This window comes from Rhinoraja longicauda, chromosome 16, assembly GCF_053455715.1.
Source record: "Rhinoraja longicauda isolate Sanriku21f chromosome 16, sRhiLon1.1, whole genome shotgun sequence".
NCBI classification, from domain to species: Eukaryota; Metazoa; Chordata; class Chondrichthyes; order Rajiformes; family Arhynchobatidae; genus Rhinoraja; species Rhinoraja longicauda.
The window spans coordinates 45,938,798-45,958,170 of record NC_135968.1 but is presented as its reverse complement, the minus strand read 5'-3'; the positions used below and the strand labels follow the sequence as shown (position 1 = coordinate 45,958,170).

The 19,373-nt window shown below is 47.6% G+C and overlaps 1 protein-coding gene across 3 annotated transcripts in view; it reads right to left on the bottom strand.

Annotated features, from left to right (window-relative positions):
- plce1 (phospholipase C, epsilon 1) overlaps nucleotides 1-19,373 on the bottom strand; it is a 428,705-nt gene that overhangs the window by 70,681 nt on the left and 338,651 nt on the right. For all 3 annotated transcript variants that reach the window (XM_078413731.1, XM_078413732.1, XM_078413733.1), the window contains exons 11-20: nucleotides 19,008-19,173; nucleotides 15,846-15,968; nucleotides 14,789-14,925; nucleotides 12,688-12,920; nucleotides 10,047-10,108; nucleotides 8,673-8,838; nucleotides 4,876-4,983; nucleotides 3,532-3,648; nucleotides 2,581-2,739; nucleotides 324-453 (exon numbers count right to left, since the gene is read on the bottom strand). In XM_078413731.1, coding sequence (XP_078269857.1) covers nucleotides 324-453; nucleotides 2,581-2,739; nucleotides 3,532-3,648; nucleotides 4,876-4,983; nucleotides 8,673-8,838; nucleotides 10,047-10,108; nucleotides 12,688-12,920; nucleotides 14,789-14,925; nucleotides 15,846-15,968; nucleotides 19,008-19,173 — 1,401 coding nt within the window. The remainder of the gene's footprint in view (nucleotides 1-323; nucleotides 454-2,580; nucleotides 2,740-3,531; nucleotides 3,649-4,875; nucleotides 4,984-8,672; nucleotides 8,839-10,046; nucleotides 10,109-12,687; nucleotides 12,921-14,788; nucleotides 14,926-15,845; nucleotides 15,969-19,007; nucleotides 19,174-19,373) is intronic.

The following is a 19,373-nucleotide window of genomic DNA, read 5'->3' as shown; positions in this document are numbered from 1 at the left end:
CGCTCAGGTCTTTACTCCTGCCCATTTCTCCTGCATCCAACACATCAACTTTAAGAACTGACTGTTCACTTGCTGCCTAATATATCCCACCCCTTGACAGGTGCCATTGTAACAAGATAATCAATGTTATTCACTTCGCCTGTCAGTGGTCATAATGTTTTGGCTGATCAGTGTATTTCACTGTACCTGGTACATGTGACAATAAAGAGACTGTTGAACCATTGAGAACAAGTGATGGAAATGAAAACGTGCTTCAACAGTTTTTAGCAAAAACATGGTTTCAATATCAGTGGATAGAAGAGGCCAGTACGTCAGGTCTGTACCGTCAGAGAGAGATTCATAGTCATAGTCGTACTCATCATCTTCATCCTCTTCCTCATCGTTGTTGGAGGTGCCGGGACCAGTCACGCTGCCGTTGCTGGACTGTGCTTGCAGGTTTGCAAGCTGATGTGCCTGCAGGGCATATCACACTGTCAGTGAAGGAACCTCTGGACAAACGTTTACAACACAAAGAGCTTCAGCTGAAACATGCTGGTGGTAAACACTAGATCCCATTGAAAATGTAGAAAGAATCCAAAACACAATCCTCAATAAAAGCATAGGGAGGAACCTCTGCAGATTGGAAAGACCAGGCTTGTATTCACTGGAGTTTAGAAGGATGAGAGGGGATCTTATAGAGACGTATAAAATTATGAAAGGACTGGACAAGCTAGATGCAGGAAAAATGTTCCCAATGTTGGGGGAGTCCAGAACCAGGGGACACAGTCTAAGAATAAAGGGGAGGCCATTTAAAACTGAGGTGAGAAGAAACTTTTTCACCCGGAGAGTTGTGAATTTGTGGAATTCTCTGCCACAGAAGGCAGTGGAGGCCAATTCACTGGATGAATTTAAAAGAGAGTTAGAAAGAGCTCTAGGGGCTAGTGGAATCAAGGGATATGGGGAGAAGGCAGGCACGGGTTACTGATTATGGATGATCAGCCATAATCACAATGAATGGCAGTGCTGGCTTGAAAGGCCAAATGGCCTCATCCTGCACCTATTTTCTATGTTTCTATGAATCCAAAACACAATCCTCAATAAAAGCATAGGAAGGGGCCTCTGCAGATGCAGATTCAAACCAAAGATCAACACAAACAGCTGGAGTAACTCAGCGGGTCAGGCAGCATCTCTGGAGAAAAGGAACAGGTGACATTTCAGGTTGAGTCTGTAACAGGGTCTCGGCCCCAAAATGTCCTGAATAAAAGTGCTCTGGCTGAGATCATTATTAAAGGCTGTACACTGAGCAAAGGTAGAGATTGAAATGGAATTCAGTTACGATCGCAATTGGATCATCCAATGGGCTCAAATTGATTAGCCTTTCTCTATTCCAAATCAAAGAGCAAATCATATTCCCTTGAGAGCTCGAGTGAATCGAGCAGATCTTCAGGAATCATCTAAAAGTCTACAATCCTGCATTACCAGCACTTGGCACAGAGCATGGTAGAGGGACGATACACACAAAATGCTGGAGTAACTCAGCAGGTCAGGCAGCATCTCAGGAGAGAAGGGATGGGTGACGTTTCGGGTCGAGACCCTTCTTCAGACTGTGAGTCTGGGGAGAGGGAGATATGAAAGGGCAAGGTGTGAAAATACCAGATTACAGCAGGCGATGATCAAGGAAATGTAGAAAGAAACATTGTAGGCTAACAACGAGGCGTACAGCCAGTAAAATGAATCAAGCGGACAGTGAAACTAGTTGGAGAACTAGGGTGGGGGAGGGACAGAGAGTGGGAAATCAAGGGTTAAGGGTCTCGACATGAAACGTGGAAGAAGAGTCTCGAACCAAAACATGGCCCATTCCTTCTCTCCAGAGAGGAAGAAGAGTCTCGACCCAAAACATGGCCTATTCCTTCTCTCCAGAGAGCAAGAAGGGTCTCGACCCGAAACGTCACCCATTTCTTCTCTCCAGAGATGCTGCCTGGCCCGCTGAGTTACTCCAGCATTTTGTGTTTATCTTCGAAAGCAAGGGTTACTTGAAGGGCAACCTTGCTATTTCCTAGCTTGCTCACACTGTGGTGTGAGGATTAGCCTGGTTTCACCTGAACTTTCATGACATTATCTGACTATGAGTAATATATCAAACAATGGCCTGCAAAAATCTACAGCAATTACGATTAGGGGTTGCCAACTATCTCACTCCCAAATGCGGGACAAGGTGACGTCGCCGCCCCGCGCTCCACGTGACCTCACCCAGCCAGCGGCCACGTGCTCCCGCTCCACCAATGGCGGCCGCCCGGGCCGGGAGGCGGGTTGCTATGCAACCTCCGTGAGGCGAGCACACTCCGTTAGCCTACACTGTCCCGGCCGACAGCGGCCCGTGGGCAGTGTAGGCTAGCGGAGTGGGTTCGCCTAACGGAGGTTGCATAGCAACCCACCTCCCGGCCCCCGGGCCTACAGCCCCCCCCCCCGGGCCTAATACGGGACAAGGGCGGTCCCGTACGGGACAAACCAATTCAGCCCAGAATACGGGATGTCCCGGCTAATACGGGACAGTTGGCAACCCTAGTTACAATCCACCTTGACATCTGAACCAAGACCCACCTTTTGTTTCAGTATATCCACCGGGGTGTGGTGGGCTTTCAGCTTTTTATTTTTGAGGAGGATTTTCCCTTTGAGTTGCCACACAGACGGCAACATAGGATTATCTGCAAAATCACTCTCAAAGAAAAACTTTGTCACCAGCTTGTCTCCAAATACAGTCTGCAAGAAAAGAGACAACGTTCTCGTGAATGTAGATGTAAGCTCGCTCAGCAGTTCAGTTTAGTTTAGTTTGAGTTAGAGACGCAGCGCAGAAACAGGCCCTTCGGCCCACCGGGTCTGCGCCGACCAGCGATCCCCGCACATTAACACTGCCCTGGGGGCCACAGCAGGAGCGGTCTCGTCGCGGTCCCTGTCAGATACTACGAGTATCTGCGAATCCTGCTACCACACCACATCAAATCCAACGTGCTGAAGTGGGGATGTACTGAAGATGCGGCAGACTGCCAGTGTGGACGGGGCCTCCAGACTATGGACCATCTCCTGAGCTGTGACGTGCTGCATGACACACGCACTGGAAAGGATCTTGCAGAGGCCAGCCATGTGGCACTAAAATTTGCTCACTATTGGCAAACAGTTGTGTGATGACACAAAATAATAAATAAACACTATCTTACACCCACTAGGGACAATTTTTACATTTACCAAGCCAATTAACCTACAAACCTGTACGTCTTTGGAGTGCGGGAGGAAACCGAAGATCTCCGAGAAAATCCACGCAGGTCACGGGGAGAACGTACAAACTCCATACAGACGGGATGGAACCCGGGCCTCCGGCGCTGCATTCGCTGTAAGGCAGCAGCTCTACTGCTGCGCCACCGTGCCGCTCTACAACACCCGAGGTGAGAATGGAACCCGGGTCTGTGACACAGTGAGGCAGCAACGCTGCTGGTTGTGCCACCATGCTGCCTGCTTTAGAGAAGCCAGTGTATCGTGCAGAGGCACAACACTTACCTTCACAATTTCTGCCATCCTCCGCTGCTGGGGCAGTGAGCAATGGTTCTCAATGGACAATATCACCGGCATCTCAGAGTTCACAAAGGCATTGCGATTGATCGATTCAATGACATCCTGTGAAGGAAAGCTCAACATTTGAACCACCCTGCTACCAGTCATCATAGAAACATAGAAAATAGGTGCAGGAGGAGGCCATTTGGCCCTTCGAGCCAGCACCGCCATTCATTGTGATCATGGCTGATCATCCACAATCAGTACCCCGTGCCTGCGTTCTCCCCATATCCCTTGATTCCACTAGCCTCAAGAGCTCTATCTAACTCTCTTTTAAATTCATCCAGTGAATTGGCCTCCACTGCCCTCTGTGGCAGAGAATTCTACAAATTCACAACTCTCTGGGTGAATTTTTTTTTCTCACCTCCCCTTTATTCTTAGATTGTGTGGCCCCTGGTTCTGGACTCCCCCAACATTGGGAACATTTTTCCTACATCTAGCTTGTCCAGTTCTTTCTTAATTTTATACGTCTCCATAAGATCCCCTCACATCCTTCTAAACTCCAGTGTATACAAGCCCAGTCTTTCCAATCTTTCCTCATACGACAGTCTCGCCATCCCGGGGATTAACCTCGTGAACCTACTGCCTCAGTAGCAAGGACGTCCTTCCTCAAACTAGGAGACCAAAACTGCACACAGTACTCCAGGTGTGGTCTCACCAGGGACCTGTACAACTGCAGAAGGACCTCTTTGCTCTTGTACTCAAATCCTCTTTTATGAAGGCCAACGTGCCTTTAATAATAATAATAATGCATTACATTTATATAGCGCTTTTCAAACACTCAAAGACGCTTTACAGGGATTACTAGAACATAGAGAAGTGAATAAATAGATAAATAAGTAAACGAACAGAGAAAGGAGACAGAAGGTGAGGTGACCTTCAGTGGTTGAAGGCAGTACTGAACAGGTGAGACTTCAGTGATGTTTTGAATGTGGTGAGTGAGGAGGAGTCTCTGACAGTTTGGGGTAGTGAGTTCCATAGGGTGGGAGCAGTGATGGAGAAAGCCCTGTCCCCCCAGGATCTGAGTTTGGTCCGGATGGGAGGGGACAGGAGGTTGGCAGCAGCAGAGCGGAGGGTGCAGGTGGGAGTGTGCCTGTGGAGGAGGTCAGTCAGGTAGGATGGGGCCAGGTTATGGAGGGCTTTGTACTGAGGAGGATTTTGTACTGGATTCTCTGGGGGATGGGGAGCTTTCTTCACTGCCTGCTGTAGCTGCACGCTTATTTCCAGTACCATTGCCTATTTCCAATACTCACGCTAAAAGATTTTAAAGCAGATTAAATTAAATTGCACCTTAAATGGGATCTTGGTGGTGAGGGTGTGTCCGTGATATATGATCGGAATACCATCATCTCCATCCCAACAATCCAGCTCAACACTCCGGCAGCCTTGCAACAGCACCTGGACATGGCAGACAAGCAAAGACAGTATAAGGTCATAACATCACAAGACACAGGAGCACTATTAGGCCATTCGGCCCATCAAGTCTACTCTGCCATTCAATTCCGTTCAAAGCTGATCTATCTCTCCCTCCGAACCCCATTCTTCTGCCTTCTCTCCATAACCTCTGACACCCGTACTAATCAAGAATCTATCTATCTCTGCCTTAAATATATCCACTGACTTGGCCTCCACAGCCTTCTGTGGCAAAGAATTCCACAGACTCACCACCCTCTGACTAAAGAAAGTCCTCCTCATCTCCTTCCTAAAAGAATGTCCTTTAATTCTGAGGCTGTGACCTCTGGTCCTAGACTCTCCCACTAGTGCAAACATCCTCTCCACATCCACTCTATCCAAGCCGCTCACTGTTCTGTATGTTTCAATGAGGTCTCCCCCTCATTCTTCTAAACTCCAGCGAGTACAGGCCCAGTGCCGACAAACTCTCATCATATGTTGACCTCCTCATTCCTGGGATCATTCTCGTAAACCTCCTCTGGACCCTCTCCAGAGCCAGCACATCCTTCCTCAGATATGGTGCACAAAATTGTTCTCAATATTCCAAAATCGGCCCCACCTGCCCGTTTTTGGACCACATCCTTCTAAAGCTTTCCTATCCATGTACCCATCCAAATATCTTTTAATTGTTTTGATAACACCTGCCTCAACTACCTCCTCTGGCAGCTCGTTCCATAAACCCTCCACCCTTTGTGTGAAAAAGTTGCCTCTCATGTTCCTATTAAATCTTTCTCCCTCACCTTAAACTTATGTCCCCTGGTCTTGATTCCCCCTACTCTTGGTAAAATACTCTGTGCATTTACCCAATCTATTCCTCTCATGATCTTGTCCACTTCTATTAGATCACCCTCACCCTCCTGCATTCCAAGTGATAGAGTCCCAGCCTACTCTATCTCTCCCTATAGCACAAGCCCTCGAGTCCTGGCAACATCCTTGTAGATCTTCTCTGCATCCTTTCCAACATAACAACATCTTTCCTTCAATAGGATGACCACAACTGAACACAATACTCCAAATGTAGCCACACCAATGTCTTGTACAACTGGAACACAACATTCCAACTACTGTATTCAATACTCTGACTGTTGAAGGTCAATGTGCCAAAAGCCTTTTTGACCACCCTATCTACATATTCTAGTTTAGTTTAGAGATACAGTGCGGAAACAGGCCCTTTCAGCCCACCAGGTCTGCGCCGCCCAGCGATCCCCGCACATTAACACTATCCTACACACACTAGGGACAATTTTTACATTTACCAAGCCAATTAACCTACAAACCTGCACGTCTTTGGAGTGTGGGAGGAAACCGAAGATCTCGGAGAAAACCCACGCAGGTCACGGGGAGAACGTGCAAACTCCGTACAGACAGCACCCGTAGTCGGGATGGAACCCGGGTCTCCGGCGCTGTAAGGCAGCAACTCTATCGCTGCGCCACCATGCCGACCGCGATGACACCACTTTCCAGGAACCATGCACCTGCATTCCTAGATCCCTCTGCTCTACAACACTCCCCAGAGGCCCACCATTCACTGTGTAGCTCCTGCCCTGGTTTGACTTCCCAACACCTTGCATTTACCTGTATTAAACTCCATTAATCATTCCTCGGCCCACTGCAGTTTTTCATAAGCATCTTCTCCCTCTCTCTATGATGCCACTCACTTTTGTATCATCTGCAAACTTGCTAATCTTGCCCTGTATGTTCTCATCCAAATCATTGATGTAGATGACAAACAGTAACGGGCCCAGCACCGAACCCTGAGGCACACCACTAGTCACAGGCCTCCAGTCTGAGAAGCAACCTTCCACCATCACCCTCTGCTTCCTTCCGTGAAGCCAATTCTCTATCCAGTTGGCTATCTCTCCTTGGATCAATAGACAATAGACAATAGACAATAGGTGCAGGAGTAGGCCATTCAGCCCTTCGAGCCAGCACCGCCATTCAATGCGATCATGGCTGATCACTCTCAATCAGTACCCCGTTCCTGCCTTCTCCCCATACCCCCTCACTCCGCTATCCTTAAGAGCTCTATCCAGCTCTCTCTTGAAAGCATCCAACGAACTGGCCTCCACTGCCTTCTGAGGCAGAGAATTCCACACCTTCACCACTCTCTGACTGAAAAAGTTCTTCCTCATCTCCGTTCTAAATGGCCTACCCCTTATTCTTAAACTGTGGCCCCTTGTTCTGGACTCCCCCAACATTGGGAACATGTTTCCTGCCTCTAATGTGTCCAATCCCCTAATTATCTTATATGTTTCAATAAGATCCCCCCTCATCCCCCCCAGATCCCCCCTCATCCCCCCTCATCCCATGCGATCTAACCTTCCAGAGCAGCCTACCTTGTGGAACCTTGCCGAATGCTTTGCTGAGGTCCATATATACACCATCTACAGCTCTGCCCTCATCAACCTTTTAAAATACTTCAAACAACTCAATCAGATTCGTGGGACATGATCGCCCATGTATAAAACTGATTATCCCAAATCAGCCCCTGTCTATCCAACTGGTACATATATTTTATCCCTCAGAATATTCTCTAGTGACGTGCCGACCACAGATGCTAGGCTCACTGGCCTATCGTTCCCAGCTTTTCCTTGCAGCTCTTCTTGAATAGAGACACTACATTTGCCCCCCTCCAGTCTTCTGGCACCTCACCCGTATCTAAGGATGAGTCATGTATCTCAGCCAGAGCACCAGCCAATTCTGCTCCAGCCTCCCACAGTGTCCTTCGATGAACTTCAATTTATCTGATCAGGCCCGAGAGATTTATCCACCTTCATGTGCCTTAAGACATTCAGCACCTCCTCAACTTAACCCTAATGTCCTCAAGACACTTTCATTAGCAAGAGAGACAGACAGAGAGAGACAGAGAGAGGGAGACACACAGAGAGAGAGAGAGAGAGACAGAGAGAGAGAGAGAGAGAGAGAGAGACAGAGACAGACATAGAGAGAGACAGAGAGAGGGAAAGACAGAGAGAGAGAGAGACAACGAGGAAAAGACAGAGAGAGAGAGAGAGAGAGAGAGAGAGAGAGAGAGAGAGAGAGAGAGAGAGAGAGAGAGAGAGTGAGGAAGAGACAGAGAAAGTGAGAGAGAGAAAGAAAGAGAGAGACAGACATAGAGAGAGAGAGAGAGAGAGAGAGAGAGAGAGAGAGAGAGAGAGAGAGAGAGAGAGAGAGAGAGAGAGAGAGAGAGAGAGATAGGGAGAGAGAGAGAAACAGAGAGGGAGGCAGAGAAGAAGGCAGAGGGGGAAACAGAGAGGGAGGCAGATAGACAAAGGGAGAGAGACAGAGAAACAGAAACGCAGAGAGAGGGGAGCCAGAGAGAGAGAGAGAGGAGGCAGCAAAAGAGAGGAGGCAGCGAAAGAGAGGAGGCAGCGAAAGAGAGGAGACAGAGAAAGAGGAAACAGAGAGAGAAAAGACAAAGAGAGAGGAGCCAAAAGGAAAGAAACAAAAGCCAGAGAAACAGAAAGAATGTGAGGCAGGAGATGAGCAAATGAGTAAGAAACACACCAAGGAGTGTTAAGAGACAGGCCGACAATACAAAGGCAGACAAAATCAGATAAAATGAGGTAAAAATGGAGTGTTTTCCAAAGGATGAATACATCAGAGGAGGAGAGACACTGGAGATTGCCTGCTACCTGGCTGTAAAGTTCAACCGAGGATTCTCCTTTCAGTTGATGGCCAGTAAGGTAGGTGTTGTGTGAGGATTCGATGTAATAGTATGAAAGTGGATACTGCAAATCCTCAACGTTAACTTGAGATTCCTCATTCTTTGAAGCAACATTGTCCTTGTCCATTAGAAACCTAAATATGGTGGTTTATAAAAGATACATAACACAAAAAATTGAATACAGTTCATCAATATCGACATTGATGGAATAAAGTTGTTGATGAAACACACACCTCTATTCACCTTATTTCTCTTTTCCCAATAAATGGCACCTATCCCCCTTCCACTTTCACCGTCCGTATCTCTCACTTCCCTGTCCTCAGTCTGAAGAAGGGTCTCGACCCCAAACCTCACCTGTTCCTTCTCTCCCGAGATGCTGGGTTACTCCAGCAGACAACACTGAGTTACTCCAGCACTTTGTGGTCTACCTTCAGTTTAAACCAGTATCTGCAGTTCCTTCCTACAGCCCTTCTACTTTTTGTTGTTGTAATAGCCATGAACATTGATCTGCAGAGAACATTGATGTTCATAGCCATGAACATTGATCTGCCATCAATGGGGAACAGCGTTAAGGATACCCTGGAATCTGGATGTGAATCAATGCCAGTGAGCGTTGTGACCCTCGGAAAGCCTTTCCATGGCTTGTAAACCCCCTGCATTAACAATGGGGAGTAAATTGGCCATTCAGGATGTGAAAATGACAACTATATGGATACGATCTGCAGACACATCTCATGTCGAGTGCAGCTATAAGCAGCTGGAGGTCAGGGATGCGAGCCTTTGTTTGTTAGTTTATCTAATGCTTCAGCTTTAAAATAAACTAGACCAAGTTGAGCCCAAACCTCTCCTGCATTGCTGCAGCACCCTCTCCTCCCCACTCCCCCCCACTCCCCTCCACCCCCTCCCTCCACTCCCCTCCCTCCACCTCCCCTCCCCTTCCCCTCCCCTCCCCTTCCCCTCCCCCCACTCCACCCCCATCAAACCCCCTTATCCTCCCTCCCCCCCTCCCTCCCTCCACCCCTTCCCTTCATCCCTCCCCCTTCCTCCCTCCACCCCTTCCCTTCATCCCTCCCCCTTCCTCCCTCCACCCCTTCCCTACATCCCTCCCCCTCCCTCCCTAGGAGATAGATTTAAACTTTAAAATGTGAATAACTTAAAAAATATAACACTGATTTCAATGAAACTTCTTCCATTAGCACCAAAGGGACGACGGTGAACAAGGTGGGCCTAAAATTGTCGCGCTATCGTGTGCGGTTTTGGCTGTAGTTCAGGAACAAACAATCAAACAAACAAACAAACAAGAGTTTTGGTATATAGATGAGCTGTATAATAAAATCATTACCTTGCAAATCCTTCAAATGACATCAGTCCCTGCTGGCGCATGTTGACAGATGGCTCAAATTTCTGGGAGAGAATGAATAAATTATTTTTTCCAACAAATATACTCGGTTAATAAATAGTCGTTTTCTGCATCATTAGAACAGAGCACAGGATAGATTATTGGGCTAGGATTCTGCCTCTGGATTGTTTAACACCGTGTGTAATAAAGTTGCTGGCGCAAATGGGCTCGATGTTCTGATTTAGTATTCATGAACTGCTGGAAACAACCCTTGTGAAACCCTTAAGGCCACTGCTTTTCAAACAGATTAAACGAGCAAATAAGAAAAATGCCATGAACTAGAATGAGGTGGCTGTTAACGCAGGCTCAGGGGGTTGGGAAAGGTCAGAGATGTTGTTTTGGACATCTGGGCTGTAATGCGGTCCACTTTCTACATCTGACTGTGCTGTGTGTACTATCTGCTGCTTAAGGGCTCATATTAAAGAGTGGAATTGTGTTATATAGCGATTAGTACTGCTGTCTCACAGCTCCAGTAATCCAATGTTATGTGTGTACAAGTGTAGTTTAGTTTAATTTAGAGATACAGGGCGGAAACAGGCCCTTCGGCCCACCCTAGTCTGTGCTGACCAGCGATCACCCTGTCCACGAGCACTACCCTTCACACACTAGGCACAATTTACAATTTTACCAAAGCCAATTAACCTACAAATCTGTACATCTTTGGAGTGTGGGAAGAAACCGAAGATCTCGGAAAAAAGTCACGGGGAGAACATACAAACTCCATACAGACAGCTAGGGTTGCCAACTGTCCCATATTAGCCGGGACATCCCGTATATTAGGCTAAATTGGTTTGGCCCATACGGGACCGCCCTTGTCCCATATTAGGCCCGGGGGGTGCTGTAGGCCCGGAGACTGTAGGGCCGGACACTTTAGGCCTGGACACTGTAGGCCTGGACACTGTAGGCCCCGAAACTGTAGGCTCGGGGGCCGCTGTAGGTCTGGACAATATAGGCCTGGAGGCCCGGGCGCCGCCTAACAGAGCATAGCAACCCGCCTCCTGGCCCGGGCGGCCGCCATTGGTGGAGCGGGAGCATGTGGCCGCTGGCTGGGTGAGGTCACGTGGGGTGCGGGGCGGTGACGTCACCTTTTGTCCCTTATTTGGGATTGAGAAAGTTGGCAACCCTACAGACAGCACCCATAGTCAGGATCAAACCCGGGTCTCTGGCGCTGGAAGGCAGCATCTGTACTGCTGCCCCACCGTGCCGTGCTGCCCCTAGGTTTGCACGTTCGCCCCATGACTGGGCGGTTTCTTCTATATGTTCCGGTTTCCTACCACATCTAAAAGACGTGCTTGGCTATTGTAACTGACTCCTCAGTGAAGGTTAATAGCAGAAAGAATCAAAGGGGAGAGGGTGTGTGTGTGAGAAAGAATTAGTTACAGAGGTAGAAGAAAAATGAAATGGAAAAATGGAATTGGGCGCAGCAAGGCTTTGATCAGCCAAGTGTCCTTTTTATGTGCCACTCTATGTTCACAAACAAACTAAAATAAGCAGGCAATTTTCTCCCTGTTCTAAAAGGAAATACATTTAGAACAAAATTATAATATAATATACTCCTACTTTTATATATATATATATTGGTGAGACCAAGCGCAGGCTCGGCAATCGTTTTGCTGAACACCTCCGCTCAGTCCGCCTAGGCCTACACGATCTCCCAGTTGCTAAACACTTTAACCCTCCCTCCCATTCCCACACTGACCTTTCTGTTCTGGACCTCCTCCATTGTCAGAGTGAGGCCCAGCGCAAATTGGAGGAACAGCATCTCATATTTTGCTTGGGCAGCTTACAGCCCAGCGGTATGAACTTCAAATAACCTTTGCTCTCCCTCTCTCTCCGTCCCTCCCCCAGCCTAGATCTCCAACCAGTCTGACTGTCCTCCTGATTAAATATTACTGATTGCACGTTGCACTGTCACCTTCCACTCAGATAACAATGAACCATTCTACATTTCCTTATCTGTCCTTCACACACCTGACCCTTCCATATCTCTATGACTCCCTCTCCCCTGACTCTCAGTCTGAAGAAGGGTCTTGACGAGGGTTGCCAACTTTCTCACTCCCAAATAAGGGACAAAAGGCGACGTCACCGCCCCGCGCCCCACGTGACCTCACCCAGCCAGCGGCCGCGTGCTCCCTCTCCACCAATGGCGGCCGCCTGGGCCGGGAGGCGGGTTGCTACGCAACCTCCGTTAGGCGGCGCCCGGGCCTCCGGGCCTTCAGTGTCCGGACCTACAGTGTCGGGGCCTAAAGTGTCGGGGCCTACAGTGTCCGGGCTTACAATGCCCCCGGGCCTAATAGGGGACAAGGGCCGTCCTGTACGGGACAAACCAATTTAGCCCAAAATACGGGATGTCCCGGCTAATACGGGACAGTTGGTAACCCTAGTCCTGATCAGAAACATCACCCATTCCTTCTCTCCAGAGATGCTGCCTGTCCCGCTGAGTTACTCCAGCATTTTGCCTCTATATTCGGTGTAAACCAGCATCTGCAGGTCCCTCTTGACATGAACTAAAATCCTGTTCAGCCCAGCGATCTAGTTTTGTACATTGTGCTGGAGTATCTTCATGACAATAAACGCGTGCAACCTGAATAATGCTGAGAACTTCATCGTAGGTGTGATTCTCCCCTTGACAGTTGACCAGGAAGTCATTGAGTTGTGGAATTCCCATTTCACTCTCTCCCAGGGAAGCGATTTCCACTCGATTGGTCACTATGCTGGTAGCAGCGATGTAATCAGAGATCTGCCTCTGATTGTCCGATATTTGCTGCCGACTCTTTATAAACAGACCAAGATCCGACACGTTCCTTGTCAAAAGATCTGGACAAACAAGAGCAAAGATTTTATTCTGCATGTTCAATACGAGTGTATATTTCAAAGTCAGCTGTTTCCATTATTCAGAAGATAGGCACAAAAAGCTGGAGTAACTCAGCGGTCAGACAGCTTCTCTGGAGAAAAGGAATAGGTGATGTTTCAGGTCTGAAGAAGGGTCTCGATCCGAATGTGACATTTCGGATCGAGACCCTTCTTCGGACCTGAAACATCACCTATTCCTTTTCTCCAGAGAAGCTGTCTGACCTGATGAGTTACTCCAGCTTTTTGTATCCATCTTCGGTTTAAACCAGCATCTGCAGTTCCTTCCTACGTTATAATTATCCAAATACATATTCAAAAATGTATGCACTAACATTTTTTTTACAGAAACAATTAGAATAACTTTTTGGTAAGTGTTATGAACTTTCTTCCTCTTCGTACCAAATAGATTTACTCTAATTTACTTTCTCTATATTCTTATTATTTCGGCTTTTTACAGATTACAGTGGGAGTCACATAGACTTCAAATAAGCAGAGGGTAATGTGAGACCACGTACCTACATGTACATAACTTTTTACAGTTCTGTGTACAAAAGTGTTTTATAAAGTAAGCAGGATTGGAATGTTTGTCCAAGTGTTTGCCTTGCACTGCATGCAGCCTTATCCATTTCTCACATTGAATCATTTAAATGTTCTACATTTTCTTTCTTGCCAAATATCAAATGTCTGTGCATCTATTTCCCTTTCTTGTCTCTACAACTGTTTCTCTTGTTGCTTGAGTTAGATGGAGCTCTAGGGGCTAGCGGAATTAAGGGGTATGGGGAGAAGGCAGGCACAGGTTATTGTGGATGATCAGCCATGATCACATTGAATGGCGGTGCTGGCTCGAAGGGCCAAATGGCCTCCTCCTGCACCTATTGTCTACGTTGCTATGTTTTTTCCTTTGTACATTTGCCATTATATTCTTGCTCCTGGTCCCCCTTCTTCCCCTCTCTGTAATCATCCAAATGTTTGATTGTGTTTGTGTGTATTCATGTGTGCATGCAAAAGTGAATTCTTTTCCTCCTCCTCCTCTCTGGTTCTCCTCTCTTCTGTCCGTGCGCATGTTTCCTGCACTACTGTATCTCTCGGTACATGCCTTGTGCTCCTCTCCCTTTCTGAATATGTATCTGCCCCAGATAGGGCTGCCAACTGTCCCGTATTAGCTGGGACATCCTGTATTTTGGGTTAAATTGGTTTGTCCCATACGGGACCGCCCTTGTCCCATATTAGGCCCGGGGGGCGCTGTAGGTCCGGACGCTGTAGGTCCGGACAGTGTAGGCCCGGACGCTGTAGGCCCGGACGCTGTAGGTCCGGACGCTGTAGGTCCGGACAGTGTAGGCCCGGACGCTGTAGGCCCGGACGCTATAGGCCCGGACACTGTAGGCCCGGACGCTATAGGCCCGGACGCTGTAGGTCCGGACAGTGTAGGCCCGGACGCTGTAGGTCTGGATGCTGTAGTTCCGGACAGTGTAGGTCCGGAGGCCCGGGCGCCGCCTAACCAAGATTGCGTAGCGACCCGTCTCCTGGCCATGGCGGCCGCCATTGGTGGAGTGGGAGCACGTGGCCGCTGGCTGCTGGGTGAGGTCACGTGGGGCGTGTGGAGCAGGGGCAGTGACATCACCTTGTCCCTTATTTGGGAGTAAGATAGTTGGCACTCTTAGTCCCAGTAAACAATGAAAGTGTTTCTTTGAAAAGAAAACACGTTTTGGGCTTAATACTTCTAAAATGTGAAATGTCCTATCAAGAAAGAACCTTGAGTAATCTCAAAAATGTGCCCAGATTCGAAAATGATCAAGTCAGTAATTGAAAAGTCATTGCTGGAGATGACTGACCTAGGTCAGGTTGCAGAACGGTGATGTTGTCATCGATCGTCAGGTTTGTGTAGAGTGGGGTGGAATCTGAGCCAGACCGACTGCACGACACAGAGTAAACGTCAAAGAGGTCCTTCAGGTCCTTCCGACTCCGGACACTGGTCCATAAACAAACAGAGCGAAGCACTTTGACCACATGCACACTTGGGAAGCACAGAGCATCATTCAGGGCGGCACGGTGGCACAGCGGTAGAGTAGAGCTTCACAGCGCTTACAGCACCAGAGACCCGAGTCCGATCCTGACTACAGACCTACAGGTGCTATCAGTACGGAGTTTGCACGTTCTCCCCGTGACCATGCGGATTTCCTCTGAGACCTTTGGTTTCCTCCCACACTCCAAAGATGTGCATGTTTCTAGGTTAATTGGCTTGATATAAATGTAAATTGTCCCTAGTGTGTGTAGGGTGGTGTTAATGTGTGGGGATCGCTGGTTGGTGCCGACTCGGTGGGCCGAAGGGCCTGTTTCCGCACTGTATCACTAATCTAAACTTAGATAAGGTATTATTTTAAGGAGATAACACTGGCCTATTAACTCTATTTCTCTCTCTTTCCAGATGCCGTCTGACCTGCTGAGAATTTCCATCATTTTCAGTTTTTTTGCTTCACTTTTCCAAAAATTCATATTCAAAATCTGTTTAGTGATATTAATCTTTGCCTCGTCCCAACATGAAAATGATGCAGATAATTGGATGGCACGGTGGTGCAGCGGAAGAGTTGCTGCCTTACAGCGCCAGAGACCCGGGTTCCACCCCGACTACGGGTGCTGTCTGTACGGAGTTTGCACGTTCTCCCCGTGACCTGCGTGGGTTTTATCCGAGATCTTCGGTATCCTCCCACACTCCAAACACAGGTACGGGCTTGGAGTTTAATTGGCTTTGGTAAAAGTGTAAAATGTCCCTAGTGTGTGTAGGTGATCGCTGGTCGGTGCGGGCTCGGTGGGCCAAAGGGCCTGTTTTTGCTCTGTACATCTAAACTAATCTAAACTCCATTTAAGGCAGTGCCTTACGGTGATATTTACCTGAATGATTTGAAGAGTTCGACAAACTCAACGAAACTCATGTTGCTGTCAGAGACCATGAAGTCCTGGAATCCCTTCAGCCCCCCTTTCACACGCCCGTGCCAGCTGTTACTCCCTCTTGTGCTAAATGGAGACCAAAGAAAACCAGGTTAGAAACACGCAGAAAACAGCAGAGAAACATGAAACTGAGCAGCCACTGTGTTTCAACATGGACGCTTTGAAGCATGGCAGTCACGGGTTACTGTGGACGATCCACTGTAAACTGAGGTGAGGGAAAACTTTTTCACCCAGAGACTTGTGAATTTGTGGAATTCTCTGCCACAGAAGGCAGTGGAGGCCGATTCACTGGATGAATTTAAAAGCGAGTTAGATAGAGCTCTAGGGACTAGCGGAATCAAGGGATATGGGGAGAAGGCAGGCACGGGTTACTGATTGTGGATGATCATCAATGTTCAATCTTCTAAGGCCGGATCATAGAGTCATAGAGTGAAAAGGGATGTCATAGCTAACTGATCACTGTTGCAAAGAAAGGATACATATGAAAAAATATTAAAGCAGGAATAGGCTTTCAATAAGGCCAAGGTTAATCCTTTACCTCAGTGCCAGGTTCCTGTACACAATTATCCTTTTTCTTGGTCAAGAATGATATAGAAACATACACATAGAAAATAGGTGCAGGAGGAGGCCTTCGAGCCGGTACCGCCATTCGTTGTGATCATGGCTGATCAGTAACCCGTGCCTGCCTTCTCCCCATATACCAAGGTATAGCCCCTAGAGCTCTATCTAACTCATCCAGTTAAATTAATCCAGTGAATTGGCCTCCACTGCCCTCTGTGGCAGCGAATTCCACAAATTCACAACTCTCTGGGTGAAAAAGTTTCTTCTCACCTCAGTTTTAAATGGCCTAGCCTTTATTCTTAGACTGTGGCCCCTGGTTCTGGACTCCCCCAACATTGGGAACATTTTTCCTGCATCTAGCTTGTCCAGTGCTTTTATAATAATATAAAGTGTTTACTCAATATTCTCGCCTTGGCCTCTGCCTCCTTGCATGAAACACCCTGCTGGTGCTGAAGAGATCCATTTCCTGCTCTGATTACAACCAACAATAACCTGACCCACAGAAGGCTTACAGATTCATAAATTCATAAGCGATAGTAGCAGAATTAAGCCATTCGGCCCATCAATTCAATTCCACCATTCAAACATGGCTGTTCTATCGCTCCCTCCTATCCCCATTCTCTTGCCTTCTCCCCATAATCCCTGACACCCGTTCATTTTTGTAATAGCAGCAATTCTAATCTCATTCCGTTTCTGCCTGTTTTAATTTCCTTTTCATCTTCCCTTTCATCTTGCAATATTTACCATTTTTAAATTATTTATATCACATGTATCATGTTCCCGTTTATCTTGTTTCATCATGTTCTTTATCTCCTTTGTCATTACGAGTTCCAATCTTGGCTACTTTTCTTGGAGGAACCTATACATATTTTTGTTACCCTGGCCAGATTACCTCTCACCTCTTAAGGGCAGCATGGTGGCGCAGCGGTAGAGTTGCTGCCTTTCAGCGGTTCCAGTGCTAGAGACCCGGGTTCGATACCAACGAAGGGTGCTGCCTGTACGGAGTTTGTACGTTCTCCTCATGACCACGTGGGTTTTCTCCGAGATCTTCGGTTTCCTCCCACACTCCAACGACGTGCAGGTGTGTAGGTAAATTGGCTTGGTTTACGTGTAAATTGTCCCTAGTGTGCGTGTAGGATAGTGTTAATGTGCGGGGATCGCTGGTCGGTGCGGACTCGGTGGGCCGAAGGGCCTGTTTCTGCGCTCTATCTCTAAACTAAACAAAACTCATTGAAGTTAGGTCTTCTTCATTCAAGGAGGTCTTCCTTGGATTACTCTGATCTTTGCCTAATTCCTAAACGAAAACTTCAGGTACTTGTTTAGGGCCACTGATGCTTGATCTACATCATTTATCAGCATGACCTCTTCCTCGTTGGGACAAAAGCAAGGTCATGAAGATTTTCTGAACAGTTTTCAGAAATTCCAATACCGTTCCCCTTTATCCCAAACAATGTTTGGGGTATTGAAGTGTCCCCAGTGTCATCACTCTGAACATTTCTGTCCTTAGCAATCTGCTCCTCTATCACCCCGTCACTATGCGGCAGTCTTTGCAACACCTAAGTAGCCTGATAGCCTCCCATTTGCTTCCTAAAAAAAAGGAATTCTGTGCCTCACAGCTCAAAGTCATCCTCTTTCTCCTTAATGAGCATTGTTCAGTTTAGTTTAGTTTAGAGATACAGCGTGGAAACAGGCCCTTTCAGCCCGTGCCGACCAGTGATCCCCACACATTAACACTATCCTACACCCACTAGGGACCATTTTTACATTTACCAAGCCAATTAACCTACAAACCTGTACGTCTTTGGAGTGTGGGAGGAAACCGAAGATCTCGGAGAAAACCCACGCAGGCCATGGGGAGAACGTACAAACTCCGTACAGACAGCACCCGTAGTCGGGATGGAACCCGGGTCTCCGGCGCTGCATTCGCTGTAAGGCAGCAACTCTACCACTGCGCCACCGTGACTTCCCATTCTGAATACAGTAGACACTACTTTGCCCATCTCTGGTGTTTGAAAAGTTTGCTTTTCATGTGGAACTTCAGAGGATTACAGCAAATGTAGTACTGACGTGAGAATGACATGAGCCAGACATAAAAGCAGCTTTTGTCCACGAGCAGTGGCTGTGCTCAACAATCAGAAGCCTGTAGCCTCCTTTTGCTCTGGTATTTTATTTCAATCTTCACGTGTAAATGATAACATTTTGTTGTTAATTGTTTACCGTATGTCATGTTCCTACTTGCGAGCAAAGCACCAAGGCACATTCCTTGTGTGCGTACAGGTGCACCTCAACTTACGATGAGGTTACGTTCCGAGAAACCCATCGGAGACCAAAAATTTCATAAGTCGAAAATGCATTGAATGCGCGCGATCACGTGGCCGGAAGTGAGCGGCGGCTCGCCACGGGTCACTGCCGTTTGCACCATCGCAAAGTCGAAATATCGTAAGTCGAAGCATCGTAAGGCGGGGAGCATCTGTACGTACTTGGCTAATAAAATTTATTCAATTCAATTAAATTCAATATGAGTCATGGTTTGCTGTGTCTTACCCGGTTTTGGTCTTGCTGACAGTTGAAAGAACTGGCGAGGAGGCAGGCCTCACTGGTGTGGATGATGGAGGGCCTAACATGGTGGAGGACCCACAATGGATGGGGAGGGAACGCACTCTGGTCGGAAGCGTACAGGAGCTGGGAGAACCCATTGTGGTGCTCAAATCTGAAAAGGATCAACAATGTCAACTAAATTAAGCACATAAGTTCACAGAATTCACAAGAGCTGGTCTGGACTACTTAAACACCATTCTCCTGATTTAATTAGAATGCAAAGGGTAAGAAGCACAACGTAATTAGTTTAGTTTAGTTTAGAGATACAGCGTAGAAACAGGCCCTTTCAGCCCACCGGGTCCGCGCCGACCA